This window comes from Neolamprologus multifasciatus, chromosome 12 (genome assembly GCF_963576455.1).
Source record: "Neolamprologus multifasciatus chromosome 12, fNeoMul1.2, whole genome shotgun sequence".
Lineage (NCBI taxonomy): Eukaryota > Metazoa > Chordata > Actinopteri > Cichliformes > Cichlidae > Neolamprologus > Neolamprologus multifasciatus.
Window position 1 is genome coordinate 19,849,863 of NC_140450.1, and position 21,086 is coordinate 19,870,948.

Here is a 21,086-nt window from a genome sequence, read left to right on the forward strand (position 1 = left end):
TATTATAAAATGTAGGCACTGGTCATCTCTTTGGAAGTCAGCAGGGAATGAAATAATTATTTCCCCCACTTTACACAAACATGCATACACATCAAAAATAGAATATAAAAACGCTGTATTTACCACATACACGAACGTCGTCCTCTCAGGATAACCAAACTATTTTTGTTGGAGCGCATTCATCCGTAGTGCACGTGGCCCCGCCTCCCGGTGGGAACATCCAATCAGATATGAGTATTGTAATTTGACGGGAGGTCGTCAACAACTGATCGGAGAGTAGGAAAAGTGTCATTTGCTCGTGTGTTTGTTGTTTGCCGAGCGTTTTAGCGAGCAAGAGTAGTTCATGTGTTTTTAGCTCAAGGTGTATTAGTTAAGGACAACCGCCCCTTACTCGCTTTTTAACTTGAATAAACAGCTATGGGCGATAAAGTTATGGAAAGCGGCTAACGTTAGCTAACTGAATGTATTTCAGTCGGTTACAATTGTCAGAAGTTGGCTAGTTTCAGGCTAGCTACTACGTAGTTAGCTACCGCTAGTGTGGTGTCAGGGAGCCTGCGGTAGGTTGTTGCCAGCGATAAAATCATCTCGGCTGTCTAGCGTCTTTGAGAGTGCAGAGGTTTCCCATTTTTTTTGTTTTGGACGGGACAAGATCTTTTGAGATATCTTGCCATGGATTTGTTTGACAGTAACAGTTCAGGTAAGTAGACACGGGCAGAAGGTACAGTAAAAGAGCAAGCTAACAGCAGCAGGCCAGCTAATAACTGTCGGGACATTTGGCTGGGAGTGACATTCACCCGAGGACACATGCTGCGATTGACTTTTAAAAACTGTAATAAAGCAGCTTTGTCTTTGCTGCGTAATTTCCTTAATTTTACTCTCAGAATCAATCTTGTTGATTGTTGATAGTCCTACCGTGACGTGACACTTACATTTGCATACGAGTTTCATTTCCCCATATGCATCAATCAGTGGGCTGCTTAAATATTTTAACTGAAATAAAGATAATGAAACACATTTCTAACAGCTTAAGAACAGAGGTTGTGTTAACAAAGCACCCTGTTACGTTTCAAGTTATCTGTAACAGCATAGCAGCACTGTTTGCTCGATTTAAGTGTGCTTGGTTTGATAGCTGCTGTGTTTTCTCCTGACGTGGAGCGCCGATAAGTCACGCTCCCAGCCGCTCATGTTGTTTATAACCTCTGTTATGGTCCCAGGACGTGCATTGTTTTATTAGAGCAAACAAAAGAGAGGGCTGTGTGCACACTATAACAGCTCAGAGGAAAGTAGCAGCAGAAAAATCACTGTAGTTTGACTTCCTGTTTTTGTGTATCTTTGCGTGCATGTAAGGAGGTTTGATTGTGACTTTGTGATTTTCTGAGACCAAACTTGTATTTCGCAATCACATTTTCATCAGACAATGATGTTAAAACGTTTACAGATTCTCCCTTCCTATAAACTTTAAACAGTGAGCCATTTTGCAGTGTGTTTTCTGTGTTTTATTACTTGGGGATACACCTGCCAAACACAGGCACATATTTAGTTGTAGTTCTGTGAGTCTGCTGTTGGGTTTGTACCTGTTTTGCATAAACAGGAAAACCCCAGTTTGCAGATAAACTGCTTTAGTGTATTTACACACAGACCTGTGGGTGTTTTACATTTATCCTGCTTAATCGTAACCATCACCATAACCACTTCTCTCTTCTGAGAATGTCATTTTGCTCATATGAAATATCTGTTTAACGTGTTTAGTCGCTGCTATTCTTATAAACCCTTGTAGACCTTCCACTTTGCCCATTGCTTAGCTCCTAACCTATTTATAGATATTCATCATGCAGCAATGTGGTCTAGACAGAGAGACTGTCGACCCACGCTGTCATATCAGAAACACTGTACCGAGCACACAAGGAGCAAAATAATTCACCTCTGACATTTCTGGTCTGCTGACTTTCTTTGGGAGTTAAAGCTCATCTTTGTTTGCTGTAGTTGTTTTTGAGTAAACACTTCAGGTGTTCAGTGTCTTTCTGTGCTTTCCACTTACAGCCATGAAATGGAAAGTGAAAACTGTTTAGGCTGTAAAACCATGAATGGACTGTGGGGCTGAAACTGCAGAGCTGCACAGTTCAGCATTTTAATACTTTAGTTATTGAATTAGGAAGTTGAACATGCCTCTGATTGTTTCAGGAATTACTGTGGGGAGAGTCTGGCTTCCAGGCAGTGACTTAAAGTTTGTAAAACAAGGCCTTCTCTTGTCATAAAGCTGCATATGCAGGTTAGTTTGAGGAAATGCATGCCTTTAAAAACTGCATGTGACATGGTCTAGTGATGAGTAGTCTTTGCTTTAGCGTTTTCCTATTTGGGGACTTTATTCACTTCTTTTTCCTGTGAAGAAGAAGTTATTCCAGGTTTGTAATGTCTGCAGTTTAGTCTTTCAACAACCTGATAAACCTGTTCTGTGTAGATAAAAGAAGCAGGAAATACTGAAGAAGGTGTTTTAACGGGAAATTGCAAAAACTCTGTGAGCACTTTATGAAACGTGGCTTTGTGTTGAAAGCGCATTCAGTGACAACATTGCTCTTTGTGCCAGATAGTCATTTCTGCTACTCTGTAATTCTATATAATTTATCTTTATTCTGTTACATCTCTCTCCTTTCAATCATTTCCCTTTTTTCTGAGCAGCATCTGTCTGATTTCTCTTCCTCTTTGTGAAACAGAGCGTGCCAGCCTGCCGAGGAACATGATTGAGAACAGCATGTTTGAAGAAGAGCCCGATGTTGTGGATTTAGCCAAAGACTCCACAGCCTTTCCGGTATGTCAGTATGTCAGGGTTGATAATGTGAGCGAATTGGGGCAAGTATTTGTAAGCTGCTTCTGTCTGACAATGCTATCTCTTCATCATGGTAATACTTCATATGCAGTTTTAGTTTTCAGTCACCGCAGTGATGCTGCATCATACAGCCTTATAGATAAAGTCTTTACACTTTCTCATTCTCTAATAGTCACCAAATCCTCTCTTAAAACTCCTCAATCCTTTTGCAGCTGCAGAAAGGACAGCTACAATCATTATTAAAACACATCTTCTTTCATTACCTGTTATCTGGACCCTTCTCTTATCTGATTATTGTTTTTATCATTCATTCCTCTGCACTCAGTCTCGTCACCCCCTCTACATAGTTAGCACGGGGTAAAATGTCCTAACTTACATGGAAAGTCTATACAGTGAATAGGAATCTGCATGATTTAACCAGAGGATAATAGAACCTACTGGATATGCTCTCTCCAGACGTTTCCTGCTCTTGATCCAGATGAAGTGACATATGAACCCCGTAGTTCACGGTTACTTGTGCGAGGCCTGGGGGAAAACGACATGGATGACGATGAGGAGGACTGCGAGTCTTCAGCACGTTTGTTGGGCATGTCTTTTATGAACCGAAGCTCTGCTCACAGATCCAACTCTTCTCCTTACACCAGACAGGCACCACCAAGGTAAAGTAGGGTTCATCATATGGGATAATGTGCAGCAAATTTACTTAAAAAATGATTTTTTCTCTGTGGCATATAGGGCTTCATAAATACTTTAGTATTATTATATGATCTGAGTATTTTTGGAAAACAAATTTTGACTTAGTGAGTCGGAAGATAAAAGTACAGCATGTACAACAACATTGGTAGTCCCTGTTTGCCCAGCAGAGTTGTTAGTACTGTTGAAAAACAAATATATATTTATGAAGAGACATGCTCTTACACTCCTGTTGTTAGGAGTCCTGTCAGAAACCTTGTGGCTACAATTCCAGTTTTGTTTTAAAACTATATTATGTCATTGTGCCAAGATTGAAATGACAGCAATGACAACACAGGCTAAGATGGTCTAAATTTGAGTTGTGCTTCCGGATCAAAAAAGTAACCATTAAATATAGCAACAGTCATAGTTAAAATAATTGTGCAGGTTAACCTCAAAGTCCTGTTATTGACTACATAAGGTAAATGTTAAAAAAAGCTGTATTCAGATACCACATCCTGTCACATAATAATAAACTTTCGCATGTGGAGGCTTCAACTTTCACCGGCAAACTGTCTCATACTGAAAGATGATCATTTTTATACTCGCTGTCTTAATGCCGGTTATGAAAGCTCGCATTAACCAAAACTTGACAATCGAGTTAGCAGAGAGATCCTCTTCATATTTAAAATGAGTTAGTGTAACTAATGTTAATCTCTCTTTGATTTCAGGTCATGTTCACGACCCTCATCACGTACCATAGTTGTATGTGTGTTATTCCTCGTGATAGTGGCCTCAGTGACCATGGTATTCTACTTCCTACCTGGCTGCACCTTTACCAAAGTAAGGAAAATATTAATTAGTCTTCAAGAATATCAACTTTAGAGCAAAAACATTTTATTTTTCTCCATGCTCAGTCACACCTTCATTGCTCACTCCAACTCTATCCTCTGCAGGCAGGTTGTCGTAAGCCAAACAAGACCAATCCCATGGAGCCAGTGTACCCCATCTCCACAAATGGTGAATTGTTTCCATGGGCACAGCTCCGACTCCCTCAAAGCATAAAACCTCTCAGCTATGATCTCACCCTGAACCCCGACCTCGACAAAATGACCTTCACGGGCAGAACTGTTATCAACATGTCTATACTTCACAGCACAAACCGCATTGTATTCCATGGTGCTAATATCAACATTACCAAAGCAACCTTCAAAGTGGGTTTGAAGAGAATTTTTTGTGTTCTGATGAATAAATTATTTACTTTTTTTTTTGTCTGCTAGTCTGTGACTAACACTTTCTCTCTTCCAGTTGGGTGATGGGCAGGCCAGTGATGTGACTGTACTGGAATACAAACCCAGACAGCAGTTAGCTGTTAATTTCTCAGAGGAGCTGAAAGCAGGCCAGTACTGTGTTTTGACAATGGAATATTCTGCCAACTTCTCAAACGCATATGATGGTTTCTACAACAGCTCCTACATTGATGAGGATGGAAACAAAAGGTACCCCTTGCTCATTGGCTGTTTATTAGCAGGCTACTTACCACAAGCTTTTAAGGTGGCGGTAATTAAGGCATTACTTAAAAAACTTCTTATTTGTTTCAGCTGTTGTAACTAATTATAGACTGTTTTTAATCTTCCTTTTAGTTCAAAGAATCTTGAAAGACTAGTTAACTAGACTAGTTAATCAATCAAGATTGAGAGTGCATCATAGCACTGAAACAGTATTAGTGAAGGTTATGAAACATCTTCTAATGGCCTTTGGCAATGAACCAATGAACTCATATCTGCGTTTGTCCTGTTAGACCTCAGTACAGTGTTTGCTACCACTGACCACAAGATTTTACTACAGATATTAGAACATACTGTTTGTATTAGAGGAACTGTGCTGCAGTGGTCCGAGTCATATCTGTTGGATAGATTTCCAATTAGTTAGTCGTGGAGTTCTGTGCTGGGACCATAGTGTTACCTTTAGTAACACTGTGAGTCATCTTGGAGTCATTTTGACCAGGATATGTCCTTCAGCGTGCACATCAAGCAAATGTGCACAAGATCTTTAAAATTAGAATCATCCTGTCAGAATGATGCTGAAAAACTAGTTTATGCATTTATTACTTCTGGCTGGACTGTTGTAATGCATTGTTATCAGGCTGTCCTTAAAAGTAAATGAAAACCCTTCATTTGATTCTAAATGCTGCCGTGAGACTAGAAAGAAAGACTGTATTTCTCTTATTGGCACCAGAATTTAATTTTAAATTTTTCTCCTTATATACAAAATCATGAATAATCAGGTCCCATCTTATCTTTAAGACCTCTTAGGACCATATCATCTCATTAGAGCACTTTGCTCTCAGATTCAAGGTTTAATTTTGGTTCCTCCAGTTTTTAAAAGTAGAATCGGAGGCTTCATCGATCAGGTCCGTGTATTTTGGAACCAGCACCCAGTTTGTACTTGAAGAGACAGACGGCTTCTCCCACTCTACTTTTAGGTTTTAAGATTAGGTTCAAAGCTTTCTTTTTTGATAAAGATTACAGTCAAGCCTGGGTCAAATGACCCTGACTCATACTGTACTAAGCGTAGGCTACTGGGGGCTTCCCATGATGCACTGACAAGTTCATCTTCACTCATTTCTTTTCACTCCCTGTGTGTTTATACACTACTAGTGCATTTAATCATTAGTACTTATAAAACTCCAGCCTTTTCTCTTATAGTTTTTCTTTTGACCTGTTTCTCTCTGCTGTCTACCATTTCCCTTCACTCTCAACTTGGAGTGGCAGATGGTTGACATTTCCCGAGCCTGGTTCTGCTGGAGGTTTCTTCCTGTTAAAAGGGTTTTTTCTTTCCTACTGTTGTCAAGCGTTTGCTCACATGGGGATGTCTTGTTGTAGTTTTTTTCTAATACTGTAGGGTCTTACAGTTAAAATATACTTCGCATTAATGCGACTATTGTTGTGAATTGGTGCTATATAGGAACAATTGAATTGGTTCTGCCATAAGTACAGACTATGGAGTCAGCTCAGCTCATTGCCACAGTCTAACAAATGAGTGCTTTAAAAATAACAAATACAGAAAGAAAATGTTTTATGGAGTTTAAACATTTCCAGCATGGTCATGTTCATCCCCTCTTTTCCCCAGGGTCCTAGCAGCAACACAGTTTGAGCCGCTGTCGGCCAGGAAGGCCTTCCCTTGTTTTGATGAACCAGCTTTCAAAGCTACATTCCTGATTAAAATCAGCAGAAAAAAAACCTACATGACTCTTTCAAACATGCCCAAGGTAATTTAAAATTAATGAGTTTTGCATTATGATACTAATGGTTGAAACATTCTACTGAATTATTTTAATTCACTTGTTCATTTGTTATTTTTGGCAGTATCTGACTAGATTTAAATGTGTTAAAACTGACACAAGGTTTGAATTACATTTGGTTACAGTAGCATGAGAGTTTAACATCCTAATAGGTTTGGCTTTTGAAGAAGTGATTCTTCTTTTTTTGTACAGATGCCGAATGGTGACAATTTTAAATTAATGCCAGCTGTTACATACCCGCTTGGATGTACAAAATGAAATATGCTTTCTTCTGAGGAGGCTTACATGATGGGTTTGTCTGTATTACAGTATTACAGAGTTCGCAGAGTTTCGATTTCTTAAGATACTGTCAGTTGCAGTAAACTTAAAATTGTGCTTTGTCACTATGTAACCACAGTTTACAAAGCATAAATATAATAATATCCTGTCCTGAAGACTTTGTAATTCTTGTAACCACTATGGCTTCTCAGGTCACGGTGGGGGTACAGTCAATACTACCAGATGGTGTGCTGCACTGCTGTATTCATCCACAATAAGTCAACAATACTGATTTATTGCAGAGGACTTCAATACATCCTTGTTTTGTGTATTTCAGGCAAAATCCACAAATCTCTCCAATGGCCTTGTGCAGGATGAGTTTGAAAAGACCAGTGTTAACATGAGCACTTACCTGGTGGCCTTCATCGTTGCTGACTTCACCCCTAACACCAAAAATGTTTCAGAAACCCAGGTAGGTCTAGCAGAGAAATATTTTTCTGTTTCAGTTCAGCCTCTGCAAATATTTTTTTTTTAATGTATTTTTCAGTGAGGCTGTGCTGTTGTTGATAAACTATATATATATATATGTGTATAAATATAAATACCTTTTATTGTTTGTGTTAGGTGTCAGTCTACTCTGTACCAGAGAAAAATGGGCACACTGAGTATGCTCTGACCATAACCTCTAAACTGCTGGAGTTTTACAATAACTTCTTTGACATTAATTACCCTCTCAAAAAACTAGGTGAGTAAACCAATGGATATTTAATTATACACACTCTGTGCTTTATCCTATGTAACTGTTCTCGCCCTGTCCCTTTTTTACACAACCCCATATGCTGTCTTTCTCTGTTGTCAGACTTGGTAGCTATTCCTGACTTCCTGGCAGGAGCCATGGAGAACTGGGGGCTAATCACTTTTCGGGAAACCACTTTGTTAGTGGGCAAAAAGTCTTCTCTCCTGGAAAAACAAGTGGTGGCTTCTGTCATAGCACATGAGCTTGCTCATCAGGTACTTTTGTTTGTGTTTGTATCTGTGAAAAGAAACAGTGAATATGTTCACATGTCCAATGTTTTTTTGTTTTGCAGTGGTTTGGAAACCTGGTGACTATGAGATGGTGGAATGACCTGTGGCTCAACGAAGGCTTTGCCACTTACATGGAGTACATGTCACTGCAGGAAGTGTCGCCTGACCTGGAAACTGTGCGTTCTGCCGTATAGCTTGCCAAATTATTTGTCATAGTTTTAAATCAGATAATGTTGTGTGCTCCTACATATGCAGTATGTCCTGTTTGTTTGCAGGGTAATTTATTCCTCTCAGTGCGGTTCAGAGCCCTAGACAAAGATGCACTAAATTCCTCGCACGCTGTGTCGACAGATGTTAATACAACAGAACAAGTAGAGGAGATGTTTGACTCTGTCTCTTATGAAAAGGTAAACTCTGACTTATAAGTACATCACATGCTGTTCATTAATTCACTTAACTTTGATTTCTAGCTGTTTATTTAAGGAAATAGTGACCCTCACATGAATTCTTAATAGTTTATTGCTAGTTTATTATTCTTTGTCTTCCAGGGTGCATCCATTCTTCTAATGCTGAATGCTTCCTTCCCTGGAGATCAACAGTTCAGAAAGGGTATCATTGAATATCTCAAACAGTTCAGTGGATTAAATACAGACACTGATGACCTCTGGAACAGCCTCACACAGGTATTAGTGTTGTGTATTTTATGTTCATGCATATGTGTGTTTTTACTGACACAGTGGCTGGTTATTTTTTCCCTTTGTGAAGTGTGATTGTGGCAAAATGTAGCCTTGGTAAAATTTACCATAGAGCCTGACCAATACAGTATTTTTAAGACCAATACCAATATTTGTTGATTTAAAAATCAGATTTTTTTTCTTTCTGTCACACAACACCTATTTATTTACTCATTTACACTCTCCCTAAATCTGCTTGGATCAGCTGGTTGTTGTGTTAAGAGATGTGCATGACTATTTGACTAGAAGTTCAAACGTTGCTGCTAGAAATAGGAGTTGGTTATATGTCGCATTCTTATTTTTTTAAACGTAAGATATTGTCAAAGATGTTACACAACCACTGGGCACTGTCAGACTGCAGCCTTTACAGTTGGCTGCACACACCTCTCTTTGTGTCCGTGAAAGGAAATTGTAAATGAACGAGGGGAAAATAAAACAGATGGCTGCCAGAGTGCTGCCTGCGCTTATCTGTAGTACTTTATAGTAAAGCATGAGCAGCTGTAGGTTGGCTTTGCCAGAATAAACTGGAGTAAACTGGAGTGTAGAAGCTAGACAGGAAGAAACTGAGGCTACTGCTGCTAGTTCTGCTATGGCTAGCCAAAGGCTGTATGTTAATCTGATATTGTGCATATTTACTACATTATACAGAATGTAAAGTGCCGCACCTTTAAGCAACATTTAAAACATGATTTTCTAATAAGAAATATGATTAATGGGTTCATATAGCCCTTAAAATACAAATGAAATATTTGTAAGAAGGTTCTGACCTTTGGGCTCGTTGAGTAAACAAAGTTTTTCTCTCTCATTTAAACGGCTAGAAAATTAGTCACCAGGATGTATCCTAGTTCCAAACACCCATGTTACCAAAAGGAAGATGCATAGTGCCCTCTGGTGAACAAACTATGTAACACCAACACTCATAACCTGGTTAAAGAGTGTTTCTCATGTCCCTGCTTTACTTTTTTTACTTGTCATCTATCAACATTATACTTGCTGATATCAAAATAGTAAATAGATAATGCCTGCTGGGCTCTAATCTACTGTAGCAGCAACTACAAGTGCTTTATCTGTACTTACATTGTTTATGTCTTTGCATATAAGGAAAGATTTTGTTAGTGGATAGCATTGCAACTATGCAAGATACAGATGATTACATATGAGTCCTGAGTAGGCTCTTATAAGGCCTTTTGAAAATAGCCCTGTTAAATATAGATATGTTATATTAACTTGTTTTCTAACTTGGTAAATAGTCTCATAGTGGAGATTATTTAGAACTTCTTTTTTTAAATAGATATTTTTATTCTGATTACTCTTTGCTGAGGTATTGCAGTCAACCTATAATTCAAATGTAGCTAATATGCTCTACATAGAATAGTTCCCTTGCTTGTTCTCTTGCTTATTCCCTTTTGATGGCAGAGCACAAGACAGACGCAAAGACTATATAATTGTGACAAGAGTGTTTCAACCTAATGACCTCAGTTAAAGTTGATGCTTTCATCTGCTTAGTCATCTTATTGTCTGCCACAATGCTAACAACTTGATCAACAAGTCTCTCATAGTTTAGAGTTTATCTTTGATCTGTTCATCAAATAGATGTTTTTGGATAGATTCTGTGAGTAGTGTACACTTTGTTGCCATTTGGATACTAGAAATTGTAATTGTTTCCACAAATTTTGAGAATATAGCTGCAAACAATGAGTCCCCTTCTACACTAATTCTCATGTGTGGGGAAAAAATGAAAGCGTGACATTTGGCTGCACACACAGATCAAATATTCCCCTTCCTATCCTCAGACCGATAAGTCCACGCACCACATGAATGTATCGCAGATGATGACATCATGGACATCACAGAAAGGCTTCCCACTGGTCACTGTAAACCTCATGGGAAACCAGGTGACACTCACACAGGAGCACTTCTTGCTCACATCTGACAATACCACGCATACGTCAAGGTGGGTTACACATTACCACACACACAGACAGACACACATAAATCATAAGGACACCACCGTGCTAACTGTAGTGTGCACTCTGTTTAGCTTGTGGAATATTCCAGTGACGTACGTGAACGACAGCTGTAGTTTGGCCCCTGAGTGCAGACAAGTTTTCACTCTGAAAAATAAATCAGGTAAAAGACTAAAACAGAAACCTATTCTAATTGTTCTTGGCTGAGCTGCTCTCGAATGAAAAGTTTTAAGTGTATTCATGTGTTTATTTGTTTTGTTTTGGGGTTTGTTTGTTTTTTTGTATTTTCAGACACATTTAAGCTGTCAAAAAATGTAACTTGGCTGAAGTTGAACTACAAAAATACAGGCTTCTACATAGTGGACTATGGAAAGGATGGTTGGTCTGCTCTTACTCAAGCTTTGATCTCAAATGTCGGCGTTCTTACACACGAGGACCGTGCTTCACTTATACATAACATCTTTGCTCTCTCCAGGTATCAAAGTCTTTTAATTGTATTTAGTGATGAAAGTCTTTTTTTAATTTCTTCTGCTTCACTTTGATGCTACGCTGTTCCTCGTTTGTCCCGTGTCGTCACTAGATTGGGACGTGTGCCCTTCCGGCAGGTCCTAAATCTACTGAAATATGTCTCAGCGGACACTGAGACTTCTCCTGTGACAGAGGCCCTTTTACAGCTCAATAATATCTACCGACAGCTTGAAAAAAGACAGGAGTCTAATCTTGCATCCCGCATGAAGGTATTGAACTCACACCCAAGAAATTCGATTTTCAGTAAAGACAGAATTTTTAAAGTTTTGCTTCTGACTCCCAAACAATGGATTTTAAATCAAACTGCCAAGATGTGATTGAAGTGCAGACTTGAATCTTTAATTCAGGGGGTTTAATAAAACACTTTACATTAATTGTATCTAAGGGTAGTTTTCAATACTTGGCTAAAAGTCCTTTGCAGTCCTGCCTGAAGTCTAGGACTCACAGGTATCCCCAGTTGGTGTGTTTTCTCCCTTAAGATGTTCTGCTAAGCCTTTACTGCAGCCACCTTCAGCCGCTGCTTATTTGTGGGTCGCTCTGTCTTCTTTTTCAGTTTGACTGAAAAATTGTTCTATTTGATTGAGATCAGCTGAATGTCTTGGCCATTGAAGAATGTCTCGTTTTTCTTGGACTGATTTTGCGATGTACTTTGGTTTGTCATCCATTTATACTGTTAAGAGTTTTCTGATCAGTTTTGCCGCATTTCTCTGGATCTGAGCAGAGAGTATAGCCCTGTACACTTCACAATTCCTCCTGCTTCTTCTAGCAGCAGTGACTTCAACACGATTGACACAATTGTTACATTTCACAAAACGGCCAGTATTACGTTCTTTAATTTTACTATTAATGTACATCTTTTAACATTAATTCTTCTTTTTTTTTTTTACGTCATATTACGTGATAAAACTTTAATTTGCTAAAAAAATCAGACTTTGATTTGACACATAACGTATCTTTGATAAGGTCAGAGCATGTCTTTTTCCTAGTTCATCTGCGTTTTGGCTTTATCATGCTAATGAATGTGTTTTGTTTTGGGGTTTGTTTTGTTTGGTTTTTTTTTTTTGACAGAATTTTATTATGATCAAATTTCGTAATCTGATGGCCAATCAAACATGGGAAGAAGAAGAGAATGTGTCCAAACAGGAGCTGCGCTCTGCTCTGCTGGAGATGGCCTGTAGTCTGAATGATGAAAACTGCACCCAGCAGGCCACGTCCCTGTTCAAAAAGTACATGCAGTCAAACGGTACCCTCAGGTACGTCCAGAGCACAACAAACATTTCATTGTCTTACTCTGCTTCGTTTCAAGCTGGTAACACTGTGAACAGTATTAGTCAAACATCATTTTAGAAATAGAGATTGACAGACCACGTGACTTTCGCGCATTGCATTGTGGGTAGGAGTGGCAACAAAATCAAAACACTGCATCAAGAGCTAGTATTTCCAGCACCGGTAATCATTAATTCTGCGGTTTTAATCCCTACTTGCATTTTATTTTCCCCCAAAACTGTTGTGTACAAAACGACGGTGAACACGGCAGGTCCGTACAAAGACAGACTTGACGAAAAGGCAAAAAAAAGTAAGAGGAAAAAAATCTAAGGAGTGAAAGGGTCAGACCCATACGAGCATACAGAGTGGAGTAAGGATGTTAGTGTGCTGCCCGACTTTCATCACGCACATATTTATTATTATATGGTCCTAAGTGTGAGTGTATGCACTCACAAAATGTTTAAAAACTTCAAATCCCTGCAACAAACCCAGGTCCAGTTTACTTTGGTGATTTGGACTATATCATTTCACAGCTGTTACATTTTTTCTTTATCTCCTGTACAGGCCACCACAATCTATTTGTCGTTTCAGGTTGTAGTATTACACAACATTTTCAGATCTAATAGAAATAAAATAAGAATTCATTCAATTCATTGTCTTTATTTATAACTGGCATTATTGTTTCATTCTATTATAGAATCTTACAGGAAAGACACAACATTGTATTCCATAATGCTTTATTAGCTGCTTCGCTGAAAAACAAATCAACAATGCCAAAAAAACATATCAAAACAACATACTGGAAAACAGTTATTCATCACTTGATTGCTTCAATACAACACTTGGGCACATATATTTGGGACTTTTCATGGCTGTTTTGAGCTCTCTCTTTTAACCGATCAAATCTGGCTGTTGTAGCAGCTTTAAACTCAGTATGACTCAGGTTGATAGAGGGTGCCCAGTCTGGATCGCATTCCAGCATTTTGTAGGCTGATTTTCCTACAAAACACAACAAACATTAGCCCGCAAAGCCACATTGAACAAAGCAGCATAGCGCAACGAATTCAGTTAAAATCAATATAAGACTTATTTGTAACCTACATCAACAATTATGTTATGATAAATTACGTAATAACTACAACAGAAGACTTACTTTTGTAGAAATGCTTGGAGCAGACTAACATGTGTTCTGGGACGTTATATTTGGTCTTCGAATGGCTGCAATCCAGGCCATCCGTCGGCTCGTTGTTACTTCGGAAACATGGCTTAAACAATTTCTCTTCCACGACGTAATCCAATAACAACCGATCTCTTTACCCGTCGGCTTCCCATGGCTGTTATGCGACCGGCTATTGCAGTTAATAATACAACAGCATCTTGCCATTCTTTGTGTTTCTTCTTATCACTGTGTGACTGTTTTCATGTGAAAGCCTGCGTGTGCTAGTACCGCTTGCCACTCGTACCCAGAATCCTTTGCGGTTTTACGCCACATTTTCAATCTCTATGGAAGGTGATGGGACCTAATGGAATCAGAAAATTAGAATTGAGTAGCAAAAGTAAAAGTCTGTTTCTTTTGTATTTATTGTCATAGGATTCCCGGTGATCTGCAGCAGACTATATTTACAGTGGCTGGCCAGTCTGATGAAACCTGGGACGCTCTTTTCAACATATATGCGCATGCCACGTACGATTCAGAGAAGCGGAAAATGCTAAAGGGCCTAGCATCCACTCAGAACCCACAACGTTTAGTACAGTAAGTTTTTTTTTTGTTTTTGCATTTGTTAATTATGCGCTGTTTTAACAAAGTCTACACTCCGTTTCCCCGCCCATTAATTTCATCTGCAAGTCAAAGTCCTGCGATGCCAAAATGACTTCACTTGATTCCACCAGAGCAAAAGTTTGACATACTCAAGGTCTCACAGTTACTCACCTTGTCAGTGCTGTAGTTATATTACTGTAGTTTACATGTAAAAATTGTTACTGACCCTGCGAAGTATTTATAGTTTGTTTTTTTGTTTCTGGCATAAGCAGTCTTGATGTTTACTGACTCAGCAGGTGGAAAACTGTTATTAAATTACTTCAAACTTATTCTGCGTTTGGGGCATCATTATACTGTAATGTATAATGGTGCCCCACACATCTAAATAAACTGATCTTCAATAAGTTGATTAGACTGTATTTTGGGGATGCTAGATTATGTTAGAATGTAGCTGATGTCTTTTTCAGTAAGTCCATCCATTTATTTCCATCCATGCGGGTGTGAATAAACAGCAGCCTACGCAGAGAAGCACAGACCTTGCTCCACCAGCTCTTCTGGTGTAAACTCAGTTGCTCCCAGATGTAATCTCTCCAGCATGTCCTTGGTCTGCCCCAGGGGCTCTTACTGGTAGGACAGGCACAAAACATCTCATCCAAAAGGGGCCCAGAAGGGATCCTAGTCACCTCTGCTGGCATCTTTCAAAACAGAGGAGTAGCAGCTCTACACTGAGTCCTGTCTCCATGGAAGAGCCCAGACAGCCTTCAAAGAAAGATCATTTCTGCTGCTTGCATCGGTCTTATTCTTTTGGTCACTACTCAGAGCTTGTGATCATAAGCGAGAGCAGGGACATAGATCATAGATTGATGTGACTGGTGAATCGCAGCATCTGCTAGACTGCAGACACTGTCTCTCTGTACATCTGCATTTATTTATCATGGATATTTAACAAGTCGTGAAAATGTTGTTATTAAAAGGTTGAGATTTGGTTATTAGAAGTTATTTGTTTTAAAACCTTTTAATATAATAGTTATAAACCTTTGAGCTGTACGGCAGTGGTGTCAAACGTATGTCAAACACCAAAGGGTCCAATTCGACCCACTGGATGGCTTTACAGTAAAGTCATTAACTCCCCTGAATTTTCAATAGAATGTATTGTTAAGCCTTTTGTGATAATACCAGCATTATTATACAGGAGTGAAAGTATAAAAAATGTTTCTAGATTTCAACAAGAAGTCAGCAAATGAAGATTTTGTGCATTTTCACTTTGATCTGGGAATTGTAATGACCACAGACGTCCCAGTTATTTTGAAGTAATACTATGTTCTGTTTTCTGGCACATTTTTAAGGGAGAGTGGCAAAGAGCATTACACTTTGGTTTATGGCTTCAGTTTTTTAAAATTCTCCTCTATCCCAACTTAAAGCTTTCAAAATGTACTTCTTTATACTAAAGATTGTTTGATCCCCACGCTGTGTGGTTACAATCAGGGTCATTTTGACACGCTTGGTTTCTTTCTAGGATTCTGTTGTCTGGTCTGAGCGGAAGTCTCATTCAGACTCAGGAGTTGCCTTTGGTTATCAGCACTATGTGTCAGAGCTTTGCTGGTTGTTTGTTTGCCTGGAACTTCATACAAGAGAACTGGGACCGCCTCATAGAGAAGTAAGTTAGTCTCAGAGTTTCCTCTGGTAAAGCATTTTGAGATAATTTCACCTGAAAATTCAACAATTTTGTCTTTTGGGCTGCAGGTTCCCTATTGGCTCCTTTGCCATCCAGACAATCATCAAATCTGTTACCTCCCAGTCCTCCACACAGGCACAACTTAATAAAGTATGTCCTTAAGTCATTTTTTATGAGAATGCATTTGTTTGCCTCTCAGTGTACTTGTTTCGTGAGCTGAGCTTGTGTGTTTTGACGTCTTATAGGTGCAGGCTTTCTTCTCTGGTCTGAAGGAGCGTGGCTCTCAGATGAGGAGCGTACAGGAAGCTTTGGAAACCATAAAGCTGAATCAGCGCTGGATGGACAGGAACCTGCCTACACTCCGAAGATGGCTGTAACACAGATGCTCCAACAAGTCTCCACCCCAGTAACAAGCAACTGGGCTGTTTCTTTGAGACAACAGTATTTGCACTATCTTAGGACTGTGTCCTTTACCTCCCCTCATCCAGACCAGAGCGCTAATCAGTGGTTGTGCTCTAGCTGGTTGGACAGGTTTTTTTAATTTTTGAGATTGGTCCTGTAAGTTGTACATGATAGCTCAGGGTGGCTCTGATTGTGTGTGTGTGATTGTGACAGGGGGTCGTCAGATGCAATACACACTCCTCATGTTTTATGCTGTTGACCAAACCTCTTCCGCAGTTCTCATCTAAACCTCACGCCTGAGCAGACAATCATGCTTTCACCCACACTCCTTTGGCCCAACCACCTCTCAGGCACCTTTCATCATGAGCTGTAAAACGGCCACTTTAAAATAAACTCAATAGTATGATTAATGTCAATATTACTGTGTATGTGAAGATGCAGCTGTCAGGGATTTCTCAGCAATGATGAATTTAAATTAATGTTACTTGATAGATGGGATTACCCTTACAGTTAAAGTAACCACGTGTCTTTTTGTTGGAAGAATATCTACCTGTCAGCCTGTACTAATTATTCATGCGATCCCAAGTGTTTGCTATACTAGTCATGGTTGGGCTACAAGATTTGTTCGTTGATGAGTAGATGCCAGTGTGTTGGTATTGAATGAATGTACTGAAAAAAATATCCCACTGTGTACTGTAGATGATGTACAAAAAATAGTGCAGGTTTAAAATAATAGCCATTGTGTCTTAGGTGAGAGCAGGCAGTGCACACTGGAGCTAAACATTCATTTCTTCCTTCCTTTCTTTCTCCCCCAACTTTAATCCCAGCCAAGCTTTAATCAACAAGCTTTTTTTTATTTAATTTTTTAATTTGGATCACTTGCCTGCAATGAAGTCACTTTACAGACTCACTCTTTGGCTCTATGTGCTTGTAAAGTTGTAATTATAGTGTAAATATGCTCAACCCCAAAGCCTTTTCCCTTGCAGTTTTGGATCCTTTTCCCTTGCAGTTTTGGATGTACCGTTTTAAGCATCTTAACTTTAAACGTTTTAAGAATTTGTGTGTGTGTGTGTGTGTGTGTGTGTGTGTGTGTGTGTGTGTGTGTGTGTGTGTGTGTGTGTGTGTGTGTGTGTGTGTGTGTGTGTGTGTGTGTGTGTGTGTGTGTGTGTGTGTGTGTGTGTGTGTGTGTGTGTGTGTGTGTGTGTGTGTGTGTGTGTGTGTGTGTGTGTGTGTGTGTGTGTGTGTGTGTGTGTGTGTGTGTGTGTGTGTGTGTGTGTGTGTGTGTGTGTGTGTGTGTGTGTGTGTGTGTGTGTAAAAAGAGGAACTGTACACATCTACCTGATCAGGAGTCTTGCTTAGAGTGTTTTACTGCATCTCTTGATTTGAGACAACACCTTGAGGTCATTTGCTCATGAATGTTGTGTTTTTAAGGGCTAATGTGCATATTTAAGTATCCAAAGTATACAGAAGAACAATCCATGTTGATAGTTTGCCCGGTAAGCTGTTACTTGTCAGCCAAAAATAGGAATGCAGAAAGTTTAAAGTTGGTCCAGTGTTAACCACCTCTGTATGTTCACTATTTATTGTCTTGAGATAGCTCCTCCAGTTTTGCAACAAGATGTTATTTAAGTACAGCTGTACCCTCAGCCAAAGCGGTACTTATTCACTCTATTGCTTGCCATGATTGGCAGGTGAAATGTGATCATCATTACATTCAGGAGGCCTGCATCTCTTTTTTGGTGGTCATAATATTGTTTGTTCCATTGATGTAAAAAACCCCACAAAAAAACGCAATGTCCAAACAGTAGTACAGACTGTTGTTACGAAGGCGTCTGTGCACAGTTGCTGGTAATGGTGGTCTTTTTTATTTCGGAGAATGCAACTATTCCTGTGAATAGGTGAGAATGATGGTGTACGGAGCACTGTGAAGAACTGAGATGGTACCGATTTGGTTACATTTTACCAGTAAAGTTTCCCCCTTTATTTATTCCATTATATCTATAATGACTTTACAGAAATATTTTGGAATCCTTGCATTTTTATCCTCCTGATGATTTTGGCTCATTTTCCTTTGTCTGTTTAGAAAGGCCTTACTGTCTTGTTACATCAGCCAGAGAGTTTGATTTTCATGTTTCATTTTCTGTCAGAGTCCTGGCAATCATAGTGTGTGATGATAGGGCTACGGTAGAGGACCACATGTGCAGTAAAGCCAGTCAGACTGTCTTTGTTTTTGTTGCACATTAATGAAATGCTGTAGATGCTTTTATCATTTTGTTGCTCTTCATTTGAATAAAAATATAAATAATAAAGGTTTTTTTTCTTCCTCCAAAAGGTTTGTATAGTTTATATACTGCTCAAAAACGTTTAAGAAACACTTCGAAAACACATCAGATCTCAGTGGTTAAAAAGAAAAGTATGCTGAATATCTATGCAAATATGGACTGGGTAATGTGTTAGTAATGAAAGGATACCAAATCATTACATAAAGTCAAACAACCAAAACCAAATGATACTCAGAAGTTTTTATGACAATCAAAAGATTTCATCCTGAAACCTAATGGCAGACAGGGTGCTGGTGCCTAGCCTGAAGACGTCTGTGCATCCTTCTGTGAATACGCCTCTTCAGACCATCACTGACAGCCGTAGTGAATTTAATTAAAGTAACTCTATGAAATAAGTTTGCACCATTGAGTCTTACGTACATGACTTAAGTAAAAGAGAATCTCACAGTTTAGGGTTATGTAGGGACAGATCCAAATAGAATATAAAATCACACTAAAGCTCGCTCAGTATTAAGAAAAGTATAAGATCTGTTTACAATCAAACTTAAAGTCTGCCCGGCGACCAGGAAGGGTTTGTGGATGAACAGAACATTGATCTAATTGGTTTCTGAGTCAGTGCATGTTCTCTGATGTGCAGACAAATGGCAGTATGAAAACAGCAGGCACTAGAGCAGCCTGGAAACCTGGAAGCTTTAAACAACCGGAAGTCATCAATGATACTTCTCCGCTGCACCACCAGAGGCCATCATAGCTCTGCTGTAAATGTTTCTACTGGCCCTAATTCATGCTCTTACAGTCCGAGATTGATTGATACTGGTACTGACTATGTTTGGATGTATTCATGTAAAACCCAGATGCCCGATCCTTACAGTGGGAAGGTAAAGCAGGACTGTTTGGTTGTTTGGCTCCATGTATAAAAGAACTGACAGAAATCCAGCCATTCAAACTTCAGTTGTCATTTTTATTTTAAATCAAGCATTCTTCGAAGCTTGGTGTACCTTGCATATCGATATACTGTGTGATACCGATTGAACTGGATAGGTCCCAAACTCGCAAATTATAGGTATTTTTATTTTATTTTAGGGTAGTATAAAGAACACGTGAAATGCGGGTTTGACAGTGTACCCAATTTGATAGGATTGAGGTTAATCAGGTCACATGACTGTAAAATCTGCATACCTACAGTGCTTGTGTTGAAGCTACTAGTGTTCCAGTTTGTTCTCTATGCAGCAGTACTCATACCACAAATGAAAAGAAGCTTAAGTGTTTTAAACAAAACAGCTATTACTGCAAAGTTTTAGATTTGAAGTATTTCTGTGTTATACAGTCATGGTTAAAAATAAAATGCAGCTTCTGTCATTTTTGTGGTTTTATATATCAGAACATAATGAAAAATGATCCATCCATTACCAAGTCTAACAATTAGACAAATGCAACTTCAGGTGAACACATGTCACACACTGTGTCATTATTTCCATCCATCCAACAAGCCCAAAGACACAAAAAGTGCACCCAGTTGTTTAGTGGCGTGTAAAACCATTTTTGGCAGCGATTACCTGTAGTAATTGTTTTCTGTATGACTTTGTCAGTGTCTCACATTATTGTGGAGGATTTTTGGCCCACTCTTCTACACAACGTTGCTTCATTCATTGAGGTTTGCGAGCTTTGACTGGCTCATGGTGTTGTTGGAATTGAGCTGTCAGACACATGACCAAACATTTGACTCTAGAATATTTTGGTATACTGAGGAGTTTATGGTCAACTGCAAAGTGCCAAGATCCTGAGGCTGGAGAATAAGCCCAAATCATCATTCCTCCACCACCGTGCTGATATTTAGTATGAGGTTTTTGTGCTGACACGCTGTGTTTGGGTTCACCAACATTGCTGCGGTGCATGTAGGAAAAACCTCTCCAAGTTGGTCACCTCTATAGGAGGGAAATTGTTCCAGAAGTCTCGTTGTTTTTTTCTTATGCAACTCTGTGAACCTAGGTCATGCTGTCATGTCCTTTTTTAGACAAAAGATGCTTTGTCATGGCAACCCTTTTAAACAAGTCAGACTCGTTCAGTCTTTTTCTAATTGCACAGTCATGAACTTTAACATTTAACATACTAAGTAAGGCCTGTAGAATGTGAGATGTAGTTGCTCTGAGCATTGTAAGGCCTGACGTTAGGGTGAATTTGCTGGAACACCACTGCTGGGAAGGCTGCAAATTGTCTTGAATGTTTTTCACTTGTGAAAAATCTTTCTTATATCTATATATTTGGAAATGGCCTTGTAACCCTCCTCAGATTGATGGGCAGCAACAATTGTTTCACTAAGTTCACTTCTGATCTCTTTCTGGGCGTTGTGTTAACACACATCTGAAAAAGCTTTTATAGAGGCAGTTGA

At 39.2% G+C, this 21,086-nt stretch overlaps 1 protein-coding gene across 2 annotated transcripts; it reads left to right on the forward strand.

Annotated features, from left to right (window-relative positions):
- Positions 1-244: 244 nt before the first annotated feature.
- lnpep (leucyl/cystinyl aminopeptidase) lies at positions 245-17,516 on the forward strand. Of its 2 annotated transcripts, none has more exons than XM_085181229.1 (22): positions 245-697; positions 2,712-2,806; positions 3,281-3,483; positions 4,228-4,339; positions 4,453-4,710; positions 4,805-4,995; positions 6,629-6,767; positions 7,396-7,530; positions 7,683-7,803; positions 7,918-8,069; positions 8,147-8,260; positions 8,360-8,491; positions 8,633-8,767; positions 10,612-10,772; positions 10,860-10,948; positions 11,077-11,260; positions 11,366-11,522; positions 12,382-12,566; positions 14,171-14,332; positions 15,855-15,995; positions 16,082-16,163; positions 16,259-17,516. In XM_085181229.1, exons 1-22 carry the CDS (start codon positions 670-672, stop codon positions 16,388-16,390), a joined length of 3,108 nt encoding a protein of 1,035 aa, XP_085037355.1. In that variant the 5' UTR covers positions 245-669; the 3' UTR covers positions 16,391-17,516. The 2 variants fall into 2 exon arrangements, with proteins under 2 accessions (XP_085037355.1, XP_085037356.1); XM_085181230.1 differs by lacking the exon at positions 245-697 and adding an exon at positions 707-2,269.
- Positions 17,517-21,086: the final 3,570 nt, after the last annotated feature.